Consider the following 19,439-nt stretch of genomic DNA (forward strand, 5'->3'; position numbering starts at 1 on the left):
CCCCGCATTACCCCACGATCCGCATTTCGACACCACATGGCCAGACCTAATCATGCAACGCTAACGGAGCAGCAAGCGTGTTACTACTGGCTGGCTCCGTAACTGTAACCCCGGATTCCTGGTCGTGTCTTTAAGGAATGTTGAGCTTGCAACTCTAATGACGATTTAGTGTCGGCAGATGACCCATTACCGCCATCGACTTGAGGGGTCAAGGATATCATTGGTCTACCAGGATCCGAAAAACGACTGCACCAAGACAGTCCGTGCTCCTTTACCCCATAATCACCCATCGCCAGCTTCCACATCCCTGGCCATCGGCCAGATGCCCCCGAAGTGATCTATAAGTTACACAGGTCCTCAACCCTCCACAATTCCTATCTGTACTTCTCCATCTTGTCTTCCCATTCAATCCCTGTCTACTCTTCTCAACTGCATTCAAGATCCGACCTGACTATCCAACATGGGTCTGGGAGTCCTTCCTGATCGTCACCTCGCCGATGTCCCTGGCACATCATTCCTCAACGAGAAGGGTGTCACTTCAAGCCTAGAAGACCCTAAAGAGAATAGCCATGCCAACCTCAAGCACGATCCGACCGGCAAGATTGTCCTTGTGCCCCAACCGTCCGACGACCCCAACGATCCTCTCAACTGGCCGAGATGGAAGAAAGAAATGTTCACTGTCTCCATCATCGTCGGCTGTGGTTGTGTCGGTGCTATAGGACCTCTTCTCGGCCCAGCATTGGTACCCATTGCTGAGGAATTCGACGTTCCTCTTCAGAGGTTCAGTCTGGGTTTCACTGGATCTCTCCTCATTGCTTTGGCGTTTGGTAATCTCTTCTGTAATTCGTTGGCAATGATGATCGGCAAGCGGCCAGTGTACCTCATCACCACATTGGGCCTCCTCTGCTCAACGATCTGGACCGCTGTAGCCAAGGACTTCATCTCGCTTGCGCTCTCCCGTGCTATCCAGGGTTTTTGCATGTCGCCAATGGAGGCTCTGGTTCCGGCATCCATCTCTGATATCTGGTTTGTTCACCAAAGAGGATTTCGGAACGCGGTTTTCAACTTGGGTGTCCTTGGTGGCATCAATCTTGCTTCACCCATTGGTTAGTCCAAGTCCTCATCGTTGCCGGTCTTCCTATACTGACGATTTACCACCAGCGGGCGCGATCATCGACAAATACGGCTATAAGACTTGTCTCTGGGCTATGGCTGGTGCATTTGGGCTTCAGCTTGTACTTACCTTTTTCTTCATGCCCGAGACAGCTTATAAGCGCTCCGTCAGCTCAGATGTCCCAGTGGACTCTCACGTGGAGGGACGTTCTGCTGTGGATGACAAGAAGGAGTGTGTTTCTCAAGTCGAAAACAGAGGTTCAGTCTGTGACAATGCACCTATCCCTGAAGCACATTCATTCATCTATACTCTTCGACCCTGGAGTGGTTACTACGACGCTTCTGGCTTCTGGTATAGCATGTTTGCACCTTTCAAAATGCTTGGTTCTCCCGTGGTTATTTGGGGATGCTTCCAGTTGACCATTTGCATGAGCTGGCTAGTGCTCCTTGCATCTACAGCTTCCCAAATCTTTACTCAGCCTCCATACAGCTTCACTGTTGCCGAGGTGGGGCTGACGAACCTGTCATCGTTTGTCGGTACTTTTATCGCGACTGCACTGGCTGGTCTCATGGTAGATGGGCTGGCCACGTTTATGGCTAGGAGAAATGAGGGAATCTACGGTAAGTCATCCGCTACTCACTGAACAGAAAATTAGATGGAACATGTGTGCTGACTCCTTTTTGTCGCAGAGCCCGAATTCCGTCTTCCAATCCTCGTTCTTCTGACTACACTTGGCGGCAGTGGCTTTTTTGGCTACGGCCAGAGCCTTTCGAACGGCGAGCCTTGGCCGATCCCTGTCATCGTCTGCTTGGGCATGATCAACCTCGGAGTCCAATTCGGCATCGTTGGCCTTGTTTCTTATGTTGTCGACTCGCATCGTCGTGAGGCTGTTGAGGCATACGCAATGATGAGCTTCACCAAGAATGTCTTTGCCTTTGGCATGAGCTTCTACATGAACGACTGGATTGAGTACCAAGGTGTGAGGGATGCCTTCTTCGTGATTGGTGGTATAACTATGGCACTCAGCATGGCTACCATCCCCATGTACATCTATGGCAAGAGGGCACGAAGCCTGGCATTTCGCCATGGCTTTCTTCAGTAGTACCCTTCCACTTTGTAGCTCTGTATTCATATTCTATGTTGTTTATTAAATCTCTTCTTGTTATTATCCCGCCCGAGGCAAATGTGGTGTCTTGGTTAATGTGTATTGGCAGTTTCTTGTTGATCGCCTGATATGCCAATCTGTCCTGTCTGCCTCAAGGCAAGCCCCAAGATATAACTACTATAGTAAAAAGGTTCTTTCACCGTCACTGGCAGTCAGTGCTGATGAGTAGACCTTAATCATTGGTAAAAAGGTCACGTGCTCACGCAATTACTCATACCTATCACTTTTCTGTGATCTCTGCTCCTTGATTATCACACGAGCAACTCGCCAAATTGATTACTTGGCCCTACCACCACCACCACGTCCTCGCGACAATTTCGACGTGAGATCCAGTGTCGCCTGAACGCGCGCTTTCCACTACTATCACTTTTAGCGTACTACTTCTTCACGAATCAATTCACCGAACTACAATGTAGGACAGGGACGACGAAGGACCCAAACGGCCGTCAGTCAAAGTCCCTTTTAATCCCCGGGCAACACCCACCCGCTACCATCAGAAGATCTCAAACGAGAGCGGTGCAAGTGCTGGCCATAGCACTACTACAAGCACCAAGAACCATCCTGTCCCTATCTCCACAAAGTATCGATGCGCCTGGCCAACTCTCCGCCCCTTACCACTTCGATGGTCGCGAACCAGGTTCCCTGCCAATGTCAACCCCTCGCCGTCTGTCTTTCTAAAAGATGTCTCTGAAATCTTGAAGCGCCACAACGTCAATTCCGAGACCAGAGTGGAGTTTGAGATGAGAGAACAACAGGACTTCCCTGGTACAGCTCTTCCTACATTGCTTGTTATCTCGCCTTGGTCTGAAAGACTGAGGTGTCTGAAAATCAGTTACTGAGGATATTGCCAAGTCCATCAGCCCCGGCACTGGGATACAGGTGGAGATGATTGCACCAGAGTTGTATGAAGGCGTTTTCTATCACCCCTGGAGGTGGAGGGGGAAAAACTTAGTACCTTGATCCTAAGTGACAAAAAGGCTTAGGTAACTTGGCATAAATTTAGGATAACCTTAGGATGAGCTTGGCCTAAACTTAGGATACCCTTTGCTAAATTTATTTTGTTATCCTAAACTTAGGGTCCGGTGGCTTGTGAACGCTGATTGCATACCAATTTCGCGCGTGCTTAATGTGGACTCGTACACCCTCCAGGCGGAGTCTACAAGGCCGAGACTGAGTTCAATGAAGATGATGACACTCTCCCCCTTGGTTTCATCTGAGCTGTAGTTCGCAGAGATGTAAATAGTGATAGGCTTTGTGGAGAGTGTTCATAGACCGTAGCGGAACAGAGCGATTGTTTTGCCCTTAGTTGCTTCGAACTGCTCGAGCTTTTCATATACGTACGCGCGAATCTTGTGCCATGACTGAGATAGTTGGGGCTGATCCTGGACAGGGCTACAGGAGATGTGTTCATATAACTCTGGTGCAATCATCTCCACCTGTATCCCAGTGCCGGGGCTGGTGCCTCATAGCTCACTAGAAGATCAGCGACAAGCTCTCGGAGCTCAGAGCCAGCGAGATTCATTCATTGGACTGCTTTATGTAGCCGAATTCATTTGTTTCCCTCCAGAGTGTATTTTCACTGGAAGATGCTTACGGAATATGCTCTTATTCTAGCGGACTATCTGTCAACTGGAAGTAAAGCAAATGCGGCTTTCGACACTGCTCTGTATAAATATAGATGTCTCCCAATGCCTGCTACCTTGTTATTGTTTGAGAAACTTTCGGAGACAGAGAAGATGTAAATTGAAGTATATATATAGTTCTCTATCAAGCTCTATATGCCCCGATTTAGTGTCGCCATGGATCTTCGCCGTGATCTTCAACAGCTATATTATCCCTCAGTGCTGATATGGCTCAATCCCATATAACTACCATTGGGCCAATTCTCGTTGTCAGATCAAGCTTTCCGAAACTGTAATTTCCGACAACACCATCAAGAAAGCCAGTCTTGAAGTCCCTTTTGAGGATGAAAAGGTCGTTGGTAACTTGGTTTGCAACCGCAAGGAATTGATTGCGAGGATCAGATGATAGTGAAAAGTGCCGAGGTATTTTACCATAGGTGCTGTTGAGACCCAAGAATTGCAGTGGTTTCTTGGAGTATCCGTTCAAAGAGTATACAGCGATAGTGTCCACCTTATCGACTGATTCCGTGTTCCGGTTGCAAACATACAAGAAGCGTTTGTCGTGCGAAACAGAAAGTTCGGAAGCCAAATCGACGTTGTTGGGCTTCGTACGCTTGCTTGAATCATCGAGAGTAGACGCCCTCTGTAGATGAGTTATACGTAAGGTTTCATTTAGGTCAGGGTGCCTGCCATAATGACCAGCGGAATCATTTCCAAGCGAGAAGACATTGACAGTATTATCCAGCTCGGAAACCAAAAACATGAGTGTCTTCTCTTTGCTGACTTGAGAGAAGACAATGTGGCGTGGACCCGTTCCCGGTAGCAAGGTAATGGTCCGAATCTGTTCGACATGTTTCGCATCGTGTACCTGGTATATGTAAACACGATCCGCGCCTCGGTCAGGCACAGCCATAATATTTCCGCAGGGACTGAAGATGGCGGCATGTGGATTGGCAATCTCCTGCGAATCTCCAGTCCCAGGGCCAGGATGTGTGAGATTGTAATGAAAGACGTTAGCAACCTGGCCAAAGTTGCTAGGAGAAGTCAGTGGGAATATGGAGACTGTAGAGCCGTCGCTAGAGCGTGACTGCGTTAGAACTGTAAATCGTCATTGGGTGACTTGGCACATTGCTTACATATTGGCTGTAGATAGCGTTCTTCCGTCTCTTGAAATGTCAAGGTAGACCCCGCCATCACCGTGAGATGCTACTGCGTCACGTAGCTCAAGAAAGCCATTAGGTAGCTTTCTAAATGCGTAAATGCCGCCGCTCGTAGACGAGTTGTCAGGGAAATGTGTTCTTGAGACCGAGTACAGATATTCTCCCCTATTGTGTAACCATCCTGGTTGATACCCTGCCTGGGTAGTGCCGACTAGTTGGATACTTCTGTTTCTAGGTTCAGTGGGATCAAAGCTTAAGGTCAGTATACCTCGTTCTTGATGGGCAACGCGAAGAGTATGGACTTGTGATTTTGCGCATGCCGCATAGGCAAGAAGCATAATAAGAAGTGTAAGTGAAAACATATTCTTGTTGTCAATAATTAGAACCTTAATTCTGACGCAGATTTTATGGAGGCCATGAGTGGAAAGCAATGGCTTTTGAGTGCTTTTCACGACCGCCAGTGACTTATTTATGTCTTGGCTCTCGTCACAAAGTACACAAGCTATGCTAAATACGATCGTGGCTTAGTATGACATAGTAAGCTTACGACGCAGAGGAATAGGTATATGCCCGGGCTTTGAGCCTCCTGGCTTCATAATAAATCTATTAACGTGCCGGGTCAATAGTCCTGCGGACTTGGATTAACACCGGCGGACATATTCAACTTCAGCACACAGCATAGCACCTAGCCCGCTTAAGAACAGCGATTACACTTAGAATCCTACGGATACGGACTTGTAATGTTCCTTATCCGAACCACTTTCAATCGAAAGCCCCGGTGTGGTATTACAGACAAAGCTTGTTGTCGATACGTGCCTCCATAATCTGACGGACCTTGATGTCTGAGGTTTTTATGCTTTGATGGGCGAGTAATTGCATTTCAGCCACCGTTCCTGAAACATTAAAGTGAAACATGGGCAAATCCTGAATTCTTCCCGTTGGAAAGCCATCTGTATACGTCGCATAATGTGCACGCCTTATCTTGCGGGTGACTTTCTGTAACTGGTAAGCATCATAGCACTAGGAAGAATAGCTAGCTTTAATTATTTTAAATAACTCACTTTCCGGGCTTTACAGTAATCACACTTGCTGAGATATTTTATCAGGAATATATTTTCTGTAACGCTTGAAGGGAAAGACGTTATAGATAACTAGAATGATCTAGAGAATTATAAGTGCATTAATAATAGTTCACAGGTAGGGAGAGGTTAACTTACCGTTGACAGATGTGGGGAAATTTGTTTTTCCGTTACAGATTTAAACCCGTTGCTTATCTTATCTCCCTGACTGTATTCGTGCTAGCGTGGACCTGTAGGCAAATCTGCCTTGTCTGCCTTTCAGTGTAAGCCCAAATGTGTAACCAGCGTCAGAGTACCAGAATAAAAGTCAGCACTTCCCAAGCCACTTTACCCCGCTGGCCCTTTCATCCTTCTCTTCTCAATTCCGAGAGATCAATATGGGTGACCCATTCTCTATTGCCAGCGGCGTCGCTGGTCTCGTTTCACTCGGCCTTACCGTCTGCAACGGCCTTCACACTTACTTCAGCGCTATCAAGGACAGGAAGGATGATCTCGCAATTGTCACACAAAACCTGGCCCTGTTCAAATTCCACATTTTCGCCGTCCAATCTAGTTCATCAAAGCTTGGTCATCGTCATTCTCCAGCCATCGATGGCTTGCAGCTAAGTTTGATGAATTGCGAAATGCAGCTCAAATGTATTGAATCATTGCTCAACGACTTGACGCCAGCCGAAAATCCGTCGTTGGCCAAGGAGACTTGGAGAAGACAGAAACTGATTGCGCGGTATCCTTTTGATCGCAAGAAGCTGGTGCAGCTGGAAGAGTATCTCTCACGAGCAAACATTACTCTGAGCAGTTTTATACAAGCCCTCAACCTGTGAGTGATTTCCAACAATATCGATGGGTGGTTATGTGCTGAAGCAAAATAGTGATATAAATGTCCGGATGAGTGACGAGTTGCAGGCTTGTAAAATATCTCTGGAAGCACTGAACACCAACACTCGTACCACCTTGAGAACGATCACCACCAGACTCGACTTCATCAGCCCCACTGTAGGACCTAGCACCCTCCAAGTTGTTCCCTCCTGGGAAGAAGACGTTACAGCCTCCAGTAGCAATAGTATCGCCTTGCACCAGACCGCCATGGGCGCGGAGATGAAGTCTTGTGGCCCCGGAAATGAGCGATCTTTCAAAGATCTCACCGACGTACATTCCAAGGCTCGTTATCTACAGAATGCGGAGCTCGAACAAAGGCTTTTCAAAAACCTGTCAAACATGAATTGTACCTGTGGGGCTTCAAGTGGCCGGACTAGTAATCGTCCCGCAAGTCGCACGTACCGATTCTGGGGGGGTCTGACCGTCTCAAGACAAGGAGATGTACGAGCAAATCATCGCCCCGGGTGCATTTTCTTTCGGAAGTCCCGGAGCAATGTCTCGAGAACCTCATTAACGTACTTCGGGCTTCTGTCTCGTTTTTCCCGATCCTTCACAGTTTCCCTTACGCAAGAGTATCCTGCCGGGCCATACAGCGTCTGCTTTGGGCTGCAGCACTGTAACATAGTTGAAAGTAGCCCGGCTTTCAAACTCTTGAACATGAGTCCACAAAGAATCCATAAGACATTCAATCCTAATATAACAGGGCTTAGTTTGAGTCACATAGCGGAATATTTTATTAGGGAGCTACTATTTATCTACAGATCTGGAAAAGCATCACCTTTTGATATTGACAGAGAGGGTAATAACGTCGCTCACATGTGCTTGAAAGTGAGTTGGCTGCTTCTTTCTTCTTATTGGCTTGTTGATAACTTCCAGCTGACGACTTTGGAGACACTTTTGTTCTCTTTTGACTACATAGAAGCACTGAGGTCAAGCGACATAGCAATTAATGCTATTTGCAAGACGTTGACCTACCTGGCCGATATTGGAGTTCCTATTACGGCATCAAATTTCAATCAATCGTAATGCTCGAGGCCAGCCACATTCCTTTATCGATCTAACATAAACTAGAAACCTGTTAACACACTCATTTCGCAACCTCTGGATCATACCAAGTCTTTATAAATTGTTCATAAGCCGCGATTCAAGCTTTTACCACGCCGAGTTAGCTCATAATGCGCCCCTGGTTGCAAACATATTTTTTGAGCAGGGTGAATGGGCAAGGCAGTTAAATAACTTGTGTGTATATCCTGAATTTTGTGAAGGTGAAATTACCATTGCCTAATTTTCACCAATGCTTGAAGTACTAAGCATTGAACGCAGATATCGGGTTCTCGGAGCTCTTTTTAGCTATCCTGACGAAAGATCATGGAAGACTCCAAGCTGTCCTGGCAAAGGGTGAGACTATCTTGAACATCTCCCAAATAGACTTATATGGGCGCAACATACTACACGTATGCAGCAACTGGCCTGATGGGCTCAGGCTACTTTTACAACGGCAAGATGTTTGGTCGTTGATGGACCCGATGGATACACGCCTCGACCATCTCGCTCCTCTGGATTTCGCTCTATTCTACAGTAAGATCTACTGCAACTCTGCGGATGAGTGGACAGACTGTGATAACTGCACTTGCTATGTTGCTGTTCAACTTCTGCTCGAAGCTGATTGTAATGTCACTGTCGGTTATAGACGCCCTGCAACCCTAGCTGGTTGCTCCCTGAAGGCCCGAAAACTATTCTTCAAGCACCTTAAGGACAGACGTGAGCGATTACGAAATTTCGCTTCTTCAGTTCTTCCTGAAGAAACCCTGCGTCAATATGGGGTTACTGCGAATTGTTTCCCTGACAAAACTGCTATTGCGTTATGGACCGAACTGCAGGAAGCTAACGATCATCGGGATCGGCGAGTACAGGTTCCTTGTAGTCTCAAGCCTTGCAACGATGAATTCTTGAGCAATCCCGAGAGTTTTTTCGAGTACCCTCACCACCTACAGGTTGTAGAGCTAGCACTCGACTACGGTTTAGCACCTAAGGATGAGAAGGGGGTTCCGACACTTCTGTCTGGCACTGACATCAAACCGGGTACTTTAACCAGAGGGTTAGCAGAGAAGGTATCTATGAAATATTTAGATTGGCTACTCCGGCAAGACCTAAACCTAGAGCTGCCATTGGAGCCCTTTCGGGTTTCCATTCTTCATCCCATTGCAGTTTTCATTGGAGATCGCATCATCATGTCTTTAAGACAGGTCAACGCCTTCAATCCGCACCGGGACGTCTGTATATCTGAACTACAGTATTCAAGGACATTGTTGCCAGCAATATGTCGCAGCAACTCCCGATGCAATATCCCATGCCCATGTTCATCAGGCGAGTTTAGCCGACCTTTGGCACATGTCTTGCCCGGAATACTCCGAATTCTGCAGGGTCAAGATCACATCGACTCGGTATTTGCTTCTCAGAGGATGGCAGAGATCATAGAACTTGTGGTCCGTTCTATCAATCTGTTGAAGCTTTCTGATGGCAGCTCTGAGCAATCATACATGGCGATTTGTGCAATCCATATTCTGACGATGATGTCCTTGGGAGTAAGGCACTTGCCAATCTGCCTTATAGAACGCTATTATCACGAATACGACTCAGGCTGTGAAGAGGAAGACTGGAAGGAAATTCTAGACGAGGACCGAGAGTTGATCGCTCAGCTGCAAACACTTGACGAAGAATTTGTAGAGGCTTTTGGCTGCCAAGATGTTCCCATAAATGAGTTTCTCCGAGGATACTGGCTGTCAAGAATCAAGGAAGTCATTGGCAAGTTGAATAAACCCCTGGCTGATGACGATAGATATGAGCTTTTGGAGGCCGGAGTGGTGTTGGACGAGGACGAGACTGGTGGTTCTCTATGTCGCGTTAAGCATCCGGAATGAAATGCCAGTCTCATATCAAACGTTCTGTATCACACCCTAGAACTCAATAGCCTAGTGATCTCGCCGCGTGCGTATTTTACCTGCTAAGTATATATTGGTAATCCGGATATAGGTTCTAATAGATAAAGATCTCTTATCTATATGTATGCCCGGATTGGTACCTATTAGCCGGAAGCTTATCTTTTGACATAGAGATCTGCAGATTTATGTCCCAGTCTATCGTGGTTTATCTGCGGGGTTGCCCCATTTCACTAAGCGACATGCATCAACTCACCCATTTTTCGGGTCGTCGGCGCGCCCTTCAACATTGTCTTCTTAGTAATTCCTCACCGTTTAAAGATAAGCATACATCGTAACCTCAATTGTCGCTCATGGCTAGCTTAACGCTGATAAGCGGAAGTAACGTTAAACCCCCGATCTCGGATGTGTCATCGCGTCTGCAACTCATATCTTGCTGCAGCACTTCTCTGACCACTTACAACATGTCTCGCGTTTACGTGGCCGGGATGTGGACGGAGCTGTTGACTTGGCCGACGCCTTTGAGTATCCTATCATGGCTTCGGGGAACTAGTGGTGCCGACGGGGCAAAGGGCGCTCAAAAGTTCTTTGCAGGTATGTCGACGCGTTTTTTTCGGGTGCTTGTAGTCGCCGATGCTGCCGTTACCCTATCTTATCTCAGATAGAGAGAGTAGGTTGATTGACTATTGTAGGTAATATATAGTTGACGATTTCATCTCCTCTTCCAGTCATACTCATTACTGGCGATAAACCTTAGTTGTCACCTGTTGCCATGAAACAATCCATTGCAAATGTTATCCTTGGGCTAGGGGGCGCCATAGCCTCTTCACTACCTATTCAACTTCACACAAGAGGGGCCCCAACTTCTCACTTGACAAACATCTACGTCAAGTTTGATGAAGTGTCTCAGGGTCCTTTGTCATTCACCTATGGTCTTTGCAACAGCAAGTCTCGTTCTGAATCCCACTATACGATAGCTGTCACCGAAAGCAGCAAAGGTGTCTCACGATTAGTCTGGATAATCCCAGAGGATTCGCACGACAATGGCTGCATTTCAGCCTGGACAGAAGAGAATGTTCTCGTGGGACGCAGTGAGCCCCAAAGGCTTCATCGTGTCAGGCGTCGGAATATTCAGAAGCGGGGAACAGGTGAGTCATAGTCCTCCCCGTGTGGTTGGAGGCTAACAACAAGGCTGTGGCAGATCCAATCCTCATGAATGCAGAGAATGGTATCGATACACTGGGGCCATGGTTCGACGGCGTGGAGCATCTCTCCAAGACCGGCCTCTCTGCACTTGATGCCGATGCTGCCAAAGAGAAGCACGTTGCAATTGTTGGTGCGGGTATGTCGGGGTTGATGACCTACCTGGTTCTCTCACAAGCAGGTATGACCAATATCAGCATCATTGAAGCGGGCAATCGACTCGGTGGTCGCGTTCATACCGAGTATCTCACTGGTGGACCTTTTGACTATTCTTATCAAGAGATGGGACCCATGCGATTCCCTTCTACTTACAAGAGTCCTGACACCAATGAGACAATGAACATCACGGACCATCAGCTGGTCTTTCAACTCGCAGAAGAGATGAACAAGCTCAATAATCACGACAAGAACCTCAGTGTTGACTTCATTCCTTGGCTTCAGAGTAGCCCAAATGGCCTTTCATACAAGAACGAGTTCAAACTGCCAAGCGGACTACCCCCGACACTAGCGGAAATTAAGAGTAATGCGTCACTCAGTCCTGCAAGTGTCAATGACCCCATGACCCAAGATCTCCAGACAAAGGTTGATACATTCATGCCTGGCTCAGAGTTTAGCACCCTTATGGCAAAGAATATGTTCAAAGCCCATAAGCAGTGGCTAGAAACTGGTCTCAATGGTCTTGGCGGTGATCAATGGTCCGAATATGCCTTCATGGTCAACTACTTAAAGGGTAGCCTCAACAGCACTGACATGAACGGCGGTTGGTCTGCTTCTAGCTTCTGGGACTCGTTGTATGAGGGAATGTATTTCTCAGCCGCCAGCTACAAGACTATTGATGGAGGTCTCAACCGGCTTCCGTTGTCCTTCCATCCTCTTGTTGACGACATTACGACAATGGAGCGCAAGATTGAGCGCGTCAGATATAGCGAGGCAGATGAGAAGGTCACATTGCAATGGCGCAAAGAGTACAACGACACAACTTTCCAGAACTCAACTTTCGACTATGCTGTAATTGCAGTACCCTTCTCCGTTGTCCGCGGGTGGCGTCTTCCCAAGCTCCCCGCAACAATCTCCAACGCCATTAAAGAGTTGAACTATGGGTCTGCCTGCAAGGTTGCGCTCGAGTTCTCAGAGCGCTTCTGGGAACACTACGAGAACCCAATCTATGGCGGCTGCAGTACGACTACGGATATTCCCGGCATTGGCAGTATCTGCTATCCATCCTACAACTTGAATGGTACAGGCCCTGCGACCATTCTAGCAAGCTACATCAGTGGTGACATGGGAGTTCGGTTGGCAAGCATGTCCGAGGAAGATCACGTCCAAATGGTCCTTGAGGCCATGATTGAGATTCACGGAGAGTTCACTCGAGACCTTTATACCGGAAAGTATAACAGAAGATGTTGGGCGCTTGACCCTCTTGAGTCTGGAAGTTGGGCTAGCCCGACTGCGGGACAGCATTCACTCTACATACCCGAGTACTTCAAGACATACAACAAGGTTAGCAGTGCATCTATTTTTTAGGGTCATTTTCTGACGATTTGAGTAGATGATCTTTGTTGGTGAGCATACCTCGTACACTCACGCCTGGATTGCCTCGGCTTTAGATTCTGGTATCCGTGGCGCAGTTCAACTCTTGCTAGGTAAGGATTGGCACGGATGCTACATGCTTGACTGCTGCTAATGAAATACAGAACTTGGGCTCGTTGACGAGGCAAAGCAGGCGGTGGAGAAGTGGATGGCGAGATGGATTGAAGTGGTAAGACAGTTTGACCTTGTTGAACGTAACATGACTGACATTTCGGGATATAGTAAGCGACTGTATACGCTCTCATCGGGACTCAAGACATTAGTGGAACATTGTGAAGATACAGAGTGCTGTGCGTTAAAATGATTGGCAAGCGAAATAGACCTTGCCGGGTTGTGTAATTTGGTACTCCGTTGAAAAAATCCATCAGCTGCCAAGCTTTGTTATACGCGTATCCCGATGATTCCACACTTGAATACGGTGTAGCCAATCACAGCAGATGAAAGTTCTTGCCTTATTTCCGAGCTAACGGAGCACTCCGCTTTTCCAGCAAATGTCAGGCTGACTTTCTCCATGCAGTATAAGAGGCGTCGCTTGCTGAAAAAATTGTCGATTCTAATAAATAATATAGAATCATGACTTATAGATAATATTGAGTTACAATAAGGTTAGTTAACGTAGATAACCTATATCTTGCGTAAATATAAGCACTAAATTATAGATAATATAAATAGGGGAGCTCGATACTGGTAGCAGCAATAAAATCAAGAGAACGAGAAATAATACATGTCATTTAGACTGTTAACCTCAACGACAGTTAACAGCTCTTATTAAATCAGTATCGTGAGATTTCTAATAACCTTTTACTTATTTTCTCTCCCTTAAGTATTGTCTTTTTCATCGAACCCTCTCTTTTAGGGTAGCTAGAGTGGATACTCTGCTTAGCTTCTATCTCCTAAGCATCGTTTTACTTGAAATATCTTTATCTATAAGCCAATTTCATCTTGCTCATTAATAGTATTTTAACCAATCCGCTCTCTATTTTCACACCAATCGCCACAGTAGGTCACATAGACAGCGTAGTAAATGCACGTGCACAGTTGGGAACACTAAGGACTGTACTCTCACGTGGAAATATAGTGACTGTCCTTCCTCAGGATGGGGCTCAAATGACCCATTTTCCGTCTCTCACCAGCAGCACGTGTCGGACGTTACTTGCGGTCTTGCAAGTTTCCAGGGCCTTTTCTGCACTTTTAATATCCTCTTGGGTTGCTGTTTTGCGCACCAACGGCACAGCACGTGAGGACCTTTTGCTCGTGCTCATGCTCAAACTGGGGTTACCTGTCCATCCAAAGTATTGTGTGGTTGGTAGCCGCATCATTGCGAGCGGACAAAACAGGATTCAAGATATAGGCGACTGCAAGTCTTGCCGCGTGCAGGAAAGGAGAGGCTGGTTTAAATGTCTCTAGTATAACTATCTCGGTAAATAAGTGGAGCTGTAGATTGATAAGAACAACAACCGATACTTAGTCCCGAAGAACAAGACCAACCCCGATACATGACCACGAGGAGTAACTGGACACCAAGTCCGACAAGGACCGGCTATTAAATAAACGGAATACATACGTTTAATGACAAAAGTCGTACGATGCTTACGTCTGGAGTAGGACCTACCCGGAACTACCGGGAGTCACGTGACGCTAGTATCCCTAAATTTGATTACGTGTAAAATTTTCATGCGCCCAGCCCCTGACTGCCTATTCTCATTGTGCACAACAATTGCTCGCATCGCCGCCGCTCTCCTTCACCGCATAATGGCTGAGAAACCCGCCCAGCAGCAACCGCCATTGCCAGTGCGGTCTGGCATGAGACACAGCGAGGATATACGGTGCATCGTGTCTACCTTTCTTTTTTTCCTCGTCTTTGTGATTACTTGGCACCATTTCTCATCGCCGTTGGCGGGAGGCTGGGTTTCGCTTATACTATGGCTGTCGCTCTTCCAGCTGTCCTTTATGGGCGCCGTGACAACGCATAATGCCATTCACTTGCCCGTCTTCTGGAGTAGGAGCTGGAACAACTTTTACCAGATTTGCTTGTCTCTTCAGTACGGCGGCGCTGTCACAGTCTTCATCCCAGGTCACAATCTGTCTCATCACAAATACCCTCAGCAAGCACGAGATGTCAGTAAGTAGCAGCTTACGTCTTTCCTATTCAGACGCAATCGTCTGACAGGAAATTAAATACCTCAACTTTCTCCACATATGACATTGCTGACCGCATAAACAGTGCGCACCACTAAAGTCCGATATAGCTGGAACCTCTTGAACGGTCTTCTGTTTTTCTGGCATGTTGTGTTGTCGGGAAACAAGGACGATAAGTTGTACTTCGAGGCCCAGGCTCGTCTTAATCGTCCTATTGTGAGGCAGCGCCGCCGCGAAGAGATTGCCGTCTGGGGTACTACTGCAGTGCTCATCTTGATCGATTGGCGCCGATGGATCTGGTTTGCGCTTTTGCCGCAGTTCTATGCAAAGTATTGCATCCTCTCATTGAACTTCCTTCAGCACGACGGCTGCGACATGAGCTCCAAGTACAATTTTGCGCGCAACTTTACTGGAAAAACGATCAATTACTTGTGCTTCAACAATGGCTATCATACCGTGCACCATCTATACCCTGGTCTGCATTGGTCTGTCCTGCCGGAGAAGCATCAAGAACTTATCGGGCCGCATATCGCCGAGAGCCTTGAGAGCTCCGACATGTTAGTCTACATTTGGAAGAGCTTTATTTATCCTGGCCTCCGTGTTGACTACACAGGCCGTCCGCTCGTGATTACAAAGGAGGAAAACGAGATGCGTGACGAGCCTTGGTTTTACGATGGGTCAGAGACTTTCTCCAACACGAAGGAATACCTTTCCCAGGGTATGAAATGATTGCATAATGTCTGAGCGAGGCTTGTAGAATATGATGCTTGGAGCCTGCATATACTATAGATATAGATACCAAAAGCGATGTTGCCTGTGAGATGGTAAATTTATAAAATTATTCACAGTATAGAGAATCCACGGTTTATAAAGTAAAGCATATTGCTACCTGCTCCTCTAAGCTCGAGGCTTCTGGGCTATGGCAGCAGGTTCGCGAAGGCCAATTACGAGTAGTGGGCGGAATTACAGTGGACTTCATTCTGTAGAGAGAAAATGAATCTGGCCAGACATTAGAAACTCAAGCTCTCGCTATATCTGCACTAAGCCCATTTGCGTAGGTTCTGCTAGTGCAGTATCTTCTTCTACCTATAATGAACAAGAATAGCTGCAGTCTCTGATGCAACTAGTAAGCAGAGAATGAAGTCAAAATTATAAATTATAAATCTTGAGTGATAGTAAATATATCACTTGTACATAGTAAGCACTAGCAGAACTTACTTAAAGAACATTAATATATGCTAAACCTCATGTACACTCAGTCATCATCTGAGGCTCTGTCTGCCGATCTGCTTTCAGTCACAAGTCTCAGCTGCAAATAAGACACCCCCCATTCATAATTCTTGTAGCTCATTAATATGAACATTAATTATATAAGTAGTTGTTCCCAGGCTTCAAGAGCTTCAGTCTTCATATCTGCAATTCAATCTTCAGATCTATCTAACAGAGTATAACTACTGTCAAACACTTCAGCATTCATTCTATCCACTGACCAGATACTACCATGACTCGGGTTCTTTTAACAGGTTTGTTTCATCGTGGTCACTGATAAACTCAGAGTTCTAAACTTTTCACCAGGTGGAAGCGGCTTTATCGCGTCGCATGTCCTCCGAATTCTCTTGGATCGCGGACACTCTGTCATAACCACTGTGCGATCTCAGGCAAAGGCAGACCACATCAGGAGTACTTATTTTGATGTTCCGTCATCCAGACTCGACTTTGCTATTGTTGAAGATATTTCTGTTCAAAATGCATACGATGAAGTGATGAAGTCGGGCCCATTTGAGGCTGTCATTCACACAGCATCGCCGTTCCTGCTCTCGGGCGATGACATCAAGAAGACTTTCATGGATCCAGCCATTCTGGGTACCACTGGGCTACTTGAAGCTGTTAAGGCTTATGCGCCAACGGTCAATCGTGTTGTATGCCAAACAATCGGCTGATCATATGTACTGATAGCTGATATGGTACCAGGTTATCACTTCGTCTCTCGCGACAGCTGCGGTGGGGCCTGTAGACTCAACCTACGTCCATTCTGCGAAAGACTGGGTTGAAGTATCCGAAGAAGGAGCTTACTCAAATCCATGGAACGGCTACGTTGGTGAGTTACACCCAAACAGAATGAAAGTCAATGGCGCTGATTAATGTAGCGAGCAAGGTATATGCCGAGAAGGCGGCGTGGGATTTTGTGAAGAGGGCAAGCCCACAATTTACCATCACAACAATTTTACCGGCATTTGTCCTCGGTCCAATCATCCATGACGTTGGCTCACTCAGTACCATCATGACTTCAGGGCTACTGATCCGCGATTTCTTATCTGGGAATTACAAAGATGAGATCGCACCAAGCCCTATTGGCCGCTTTACCGATGTCAGAGATGCGGCCATGGCGCACGTAAGAGCTATTGAAGTCAAGGAAGCCGGTGGACAACGGTTCTTGGTTGGCAGTGGCACATACTCTAACAGACAAGTGGCTACTATCTTGTGGAAGAACTTTCCGGCTCTTCGATCCAAGCTCCCGGGGCCGGAGATCAAGTCTGGCGGGTTCCCAGTCGAAGGAGTGCCCCGCTTCGATGTTAAACCGTCAAAGAAGGTATTGGGTATGGTGTATGCAACTCTTGAGGACACTATCGTAAGCATGACTGGGTCGATGGTTGGGCTGTACAAAGAGTGAAAGATATTCATACTAGCTATTGAATTTGGAGAGATAGCGCTCAGACCTTTGGTGCCGTTAGCTCTACAGATTTGGGTGCACCAAGACCAAGATACACAGCCTGACGCAGCCACGCCTCGATATACCACTTTGCCCGTGTGCGGTAATCCTCGATAGGGCTGTATAGCTGGACGAGGACTAGAGGAAAGAATAGCCTGATATGGACGCAGGTCGACTTTCTCTCCTTAAGGAGCTTGACACAGTTCAAGACCATTTCGCAAGCTTGGTGAAGATCTATCCTAGATTGAAGAGTATGAGTTTCCGTGTGAAGCAGTGCAATGAGTATCCATGAGGAGGCAAAGTAGGCGAGCGTTAGCGTCATGACGCCCCGGAAGGAGTCTTGTTGCTGATCAGTTAGGCCTTTTTGGAGCTCCTGAAACTCTTTCCAGAGGTTGCCAAGCCTTAAGGGTGCGTCTTTTGGAAAGCTGGCTGACTGATGCTGATGGCGTTTCTTGATATAAAAGTCGGTTAAAATGTATAGTTCCACAAGTAGACGATCGAATACAAAGTCTGCGGCGGCCATATATTGGCTACGAAGACACTCAAATGCAGGCCAGGTATCTGAAGCATTGGATAAGTAGGATCGTGGTGACGTTAGCATTGCAAGCAACTATGTTGGGATTTATGTTAGCATCTAGCACTTCACTAACAAGGATGGCCAGGTTTGTTATACCTGTTGACATAGACAATGATTGGCAGCTTGCCACAAAAGCGGTTGCGCGCTGATATCACCTGCAGCTACCAGCATCCTCCAAGCACCAGATAAATGCATTCCATATGCATCCGACGTCGTGACCGTGGGTTGGATAGCCTCGAAAAAAGACAGAATCACTGATGTGCATACATTAGGCACAAGTGATGCTGAACTTGCCGCGACTGCCCTCGAATGTCTCCGCAACGTATGGATGTACAACTCGGTTGCCTTCTGGGCCGCTGGTTTGTTTCTCGACACAGTCGCACAAAAGGCCAAGCCCACAGCCCGGACAGCAAGATCAAGGATAGGCGCCGTCTCCTGAAGTCGTGCTTTCTGTAGCTCCTCAAGAAACGAATTGACCGAAGCTCTCGCATCTGGGATAGCAAAGGCAAAGAATCCGGCTTGGAAAGCGACGGCCTCAACAGCCGAATTAGACACGCGGAGACTTGACAGCGGACCGCTCTGGCTTTGCGCGAATGGATGCCGTGGTTGGCTGTGTCTTTTGGTGGTTTTGGCGGTCTGGTCAATGATGATGACTGACGTTATTGGACCAGAGCAATGTCGATTCCACTGTTGGCAGTTGTGGCAAATTGGATATTGGCCATCGCAGCCTATGCGCCTCTGCCGGCAGGCTTGGCAACCTCGGCTGCGGCGTGGCATCTCGAGGGGTAAAGCAAGCTTTCTGGCGTCTCGTCTCGTCTCGTACTAAGATACTCTCGGTAGGTATCGCGAGGAGGGTTATGTACTTACCTAGGATCTGTAGGTGAAGCTGATATCAGCTTTACGCTACGCCGAATTGAGTAGGTTTTGCTAGTGTACTCTGCTTTTGGTTGCTGATTGGTTGCTGAGCCTTGTGTATCAGGCACTGTAAGCGGGATTCATTCATGTACTGTATCATTTGACAATTAGCCCAAAGTTATGTGAAACTAGTGTGAGGATACTCTGTTCAGCTGAGCTGACTACACGTAGAATACATACATTGCTTTAGTAATCGTATGACGTTGAACGCTACGTTATTTCTTCCAAGTCCATCCGAGTATCTGTAGCAAATATAAATAGGACCCTCTGCTATACCTGCCAGGCCATCCGCATTCTCAAGAACAATACATTACCTTGGCTTTCAATTCTTGCCTCATCAAAATTTCAGC

The 19,439-nt window shown here is 47.0% G+C and overlaps 6 protein-coding genes across 6 annotated transcripts; 4 read left to right on the top strand and 2 right to left on the bottom strand.

The window, feature by feature from the left end:
* Positions 1-4,133: 4,133 nt before the first annotated feature.
* FTJAE_6148 (uncharacterized protein) lies at positions 4,134-5,423 on the bottom strand (the record flags this gene model as incomplete). Its single annotated transcript, XM_037352729.1, has 2 exons — positions 4,134-4,977; positions 5,038-5,423. 2 exons carry the CDS (start codon positions 5,421-5,423, stop codon positions 4,134-4,136), a joined length of 1,230 nt encoding a protein of 409 aa, XP_037206743.1.
* A 1,094-nt stretch (positions 5,424-6,517) lies between these two features.
* On the top strand, positions 6,518-9,937 carry FTJAE_6149 (uncharacterized protein; the record flags this gene model as incomplete). The annotated part of the gene is made up of 6 exons (XM_037352730.1): positions 6,518-6,957; positions 7,010-7,480; positions 7,778-7,844; positions 7,893-7,945; positions 8,479-9,098; positions 9,147-9,937. The coding sequence occupies 6 exons, from the start codon at positions 6,518-6,520 to the stop codon at positions 9,935-9,937; spliced, it is 2,442 nt and encodes an 813-aa protein (XP_037206744.1).
* Positions 9,938-10,727: 790 nt separating this feature from the next.
* On the top strand, positions 10,728-13,047 carry FTJAE_6150 (amino-acid oxidase; the record flags this gene model as incomplete). Its single annotated transcript, XM_037352732.1, has 5 exons — positions 10,728-11,103; positions 11,157-12,658; positions 12,708-12,801; positions 12,853-12,917; positions 13,027-13,047. 5 exons carry the CDS (start codon positions 10,728-10,730, stop codon positions 13,045-13,047), a joined length of 2,058 nt encoding a protein of 685 aa, XP_037206745.1.
* Positions 13,048-14,500: 1,453 nt separating this feature from the next.
* On the top strand, positions 14,501-15,616 carry FTJAE_6151 (alkanal monooxygenase; the record flags this gene model as incomplete). Its single annotated transcript, XM_037352733.1, has 2 exons — positions 14,501-14,870; positions 14,973-15,616. The coding sequence occupies 2 exons, from the start codon at positions 14,501-14,503 to the stop codon at positions 15,614-15,616; spliced, it is 1,014 nt and encodes a 337-aa protein (XP_037206746.1).
* Positions 15,617-16,388: 772 nt separating this feature from the next.
* FTJAE_6152 (aldehyde reductase II) lies at positions 16,389-17,558 on the top strand (the record flags this gene model as incomplete). Its single annotated transcript, XM_037352734.1, has 4 exons — positions 16,389-16,410; positions 16,463-16,806; positions 16,859-16,985; positions 17,035-17,558. The coding sequence occupies 4 exons, from the start codon at positions 16,389-16,391 to the stop codon at positions 17,556-17,558; spliced, it is 1,017 nt and encodes a 338-aa protein (XP_037206747.1).
* Positions 17,559-17,598: 40 nt separating this feature from the next.
* Positions 17,599-18,198, bottom strand: FTJAE_6153 (uncharacterized protein; the record flags this gene model as incomplete). Its single annotated transcript, XM_037352735.1, has 1 exon — positions 17,599-18,198. The coding sequence occupies one exon, from the start codon at positions 18,196-18,198 to the stop codon at positions 17,599-17,601; it is 600 nt and encodes a 199-aa protein (XP_037206748.1).
* Positions 18,199-19,439: the final 1,241 nt, after the last annotated feature.

The sequence above is a fragment of the Fusarium tjaetaba genome (genome assembly GCF_013396195.1).
Source record: "Fusarium tjaetaba strain NRRL 66243 chromosome Unknown NRRL66243_c0000120, whole genome shotgun sequence".
Taxonomy (NCBI): domain Eukaryota; kingdom Fungi; phylum Ascomycota; class Sordariomycetes; order Hypocreales; family Nectriaceae; genus Fusarium; species Fusarium tjaetaba.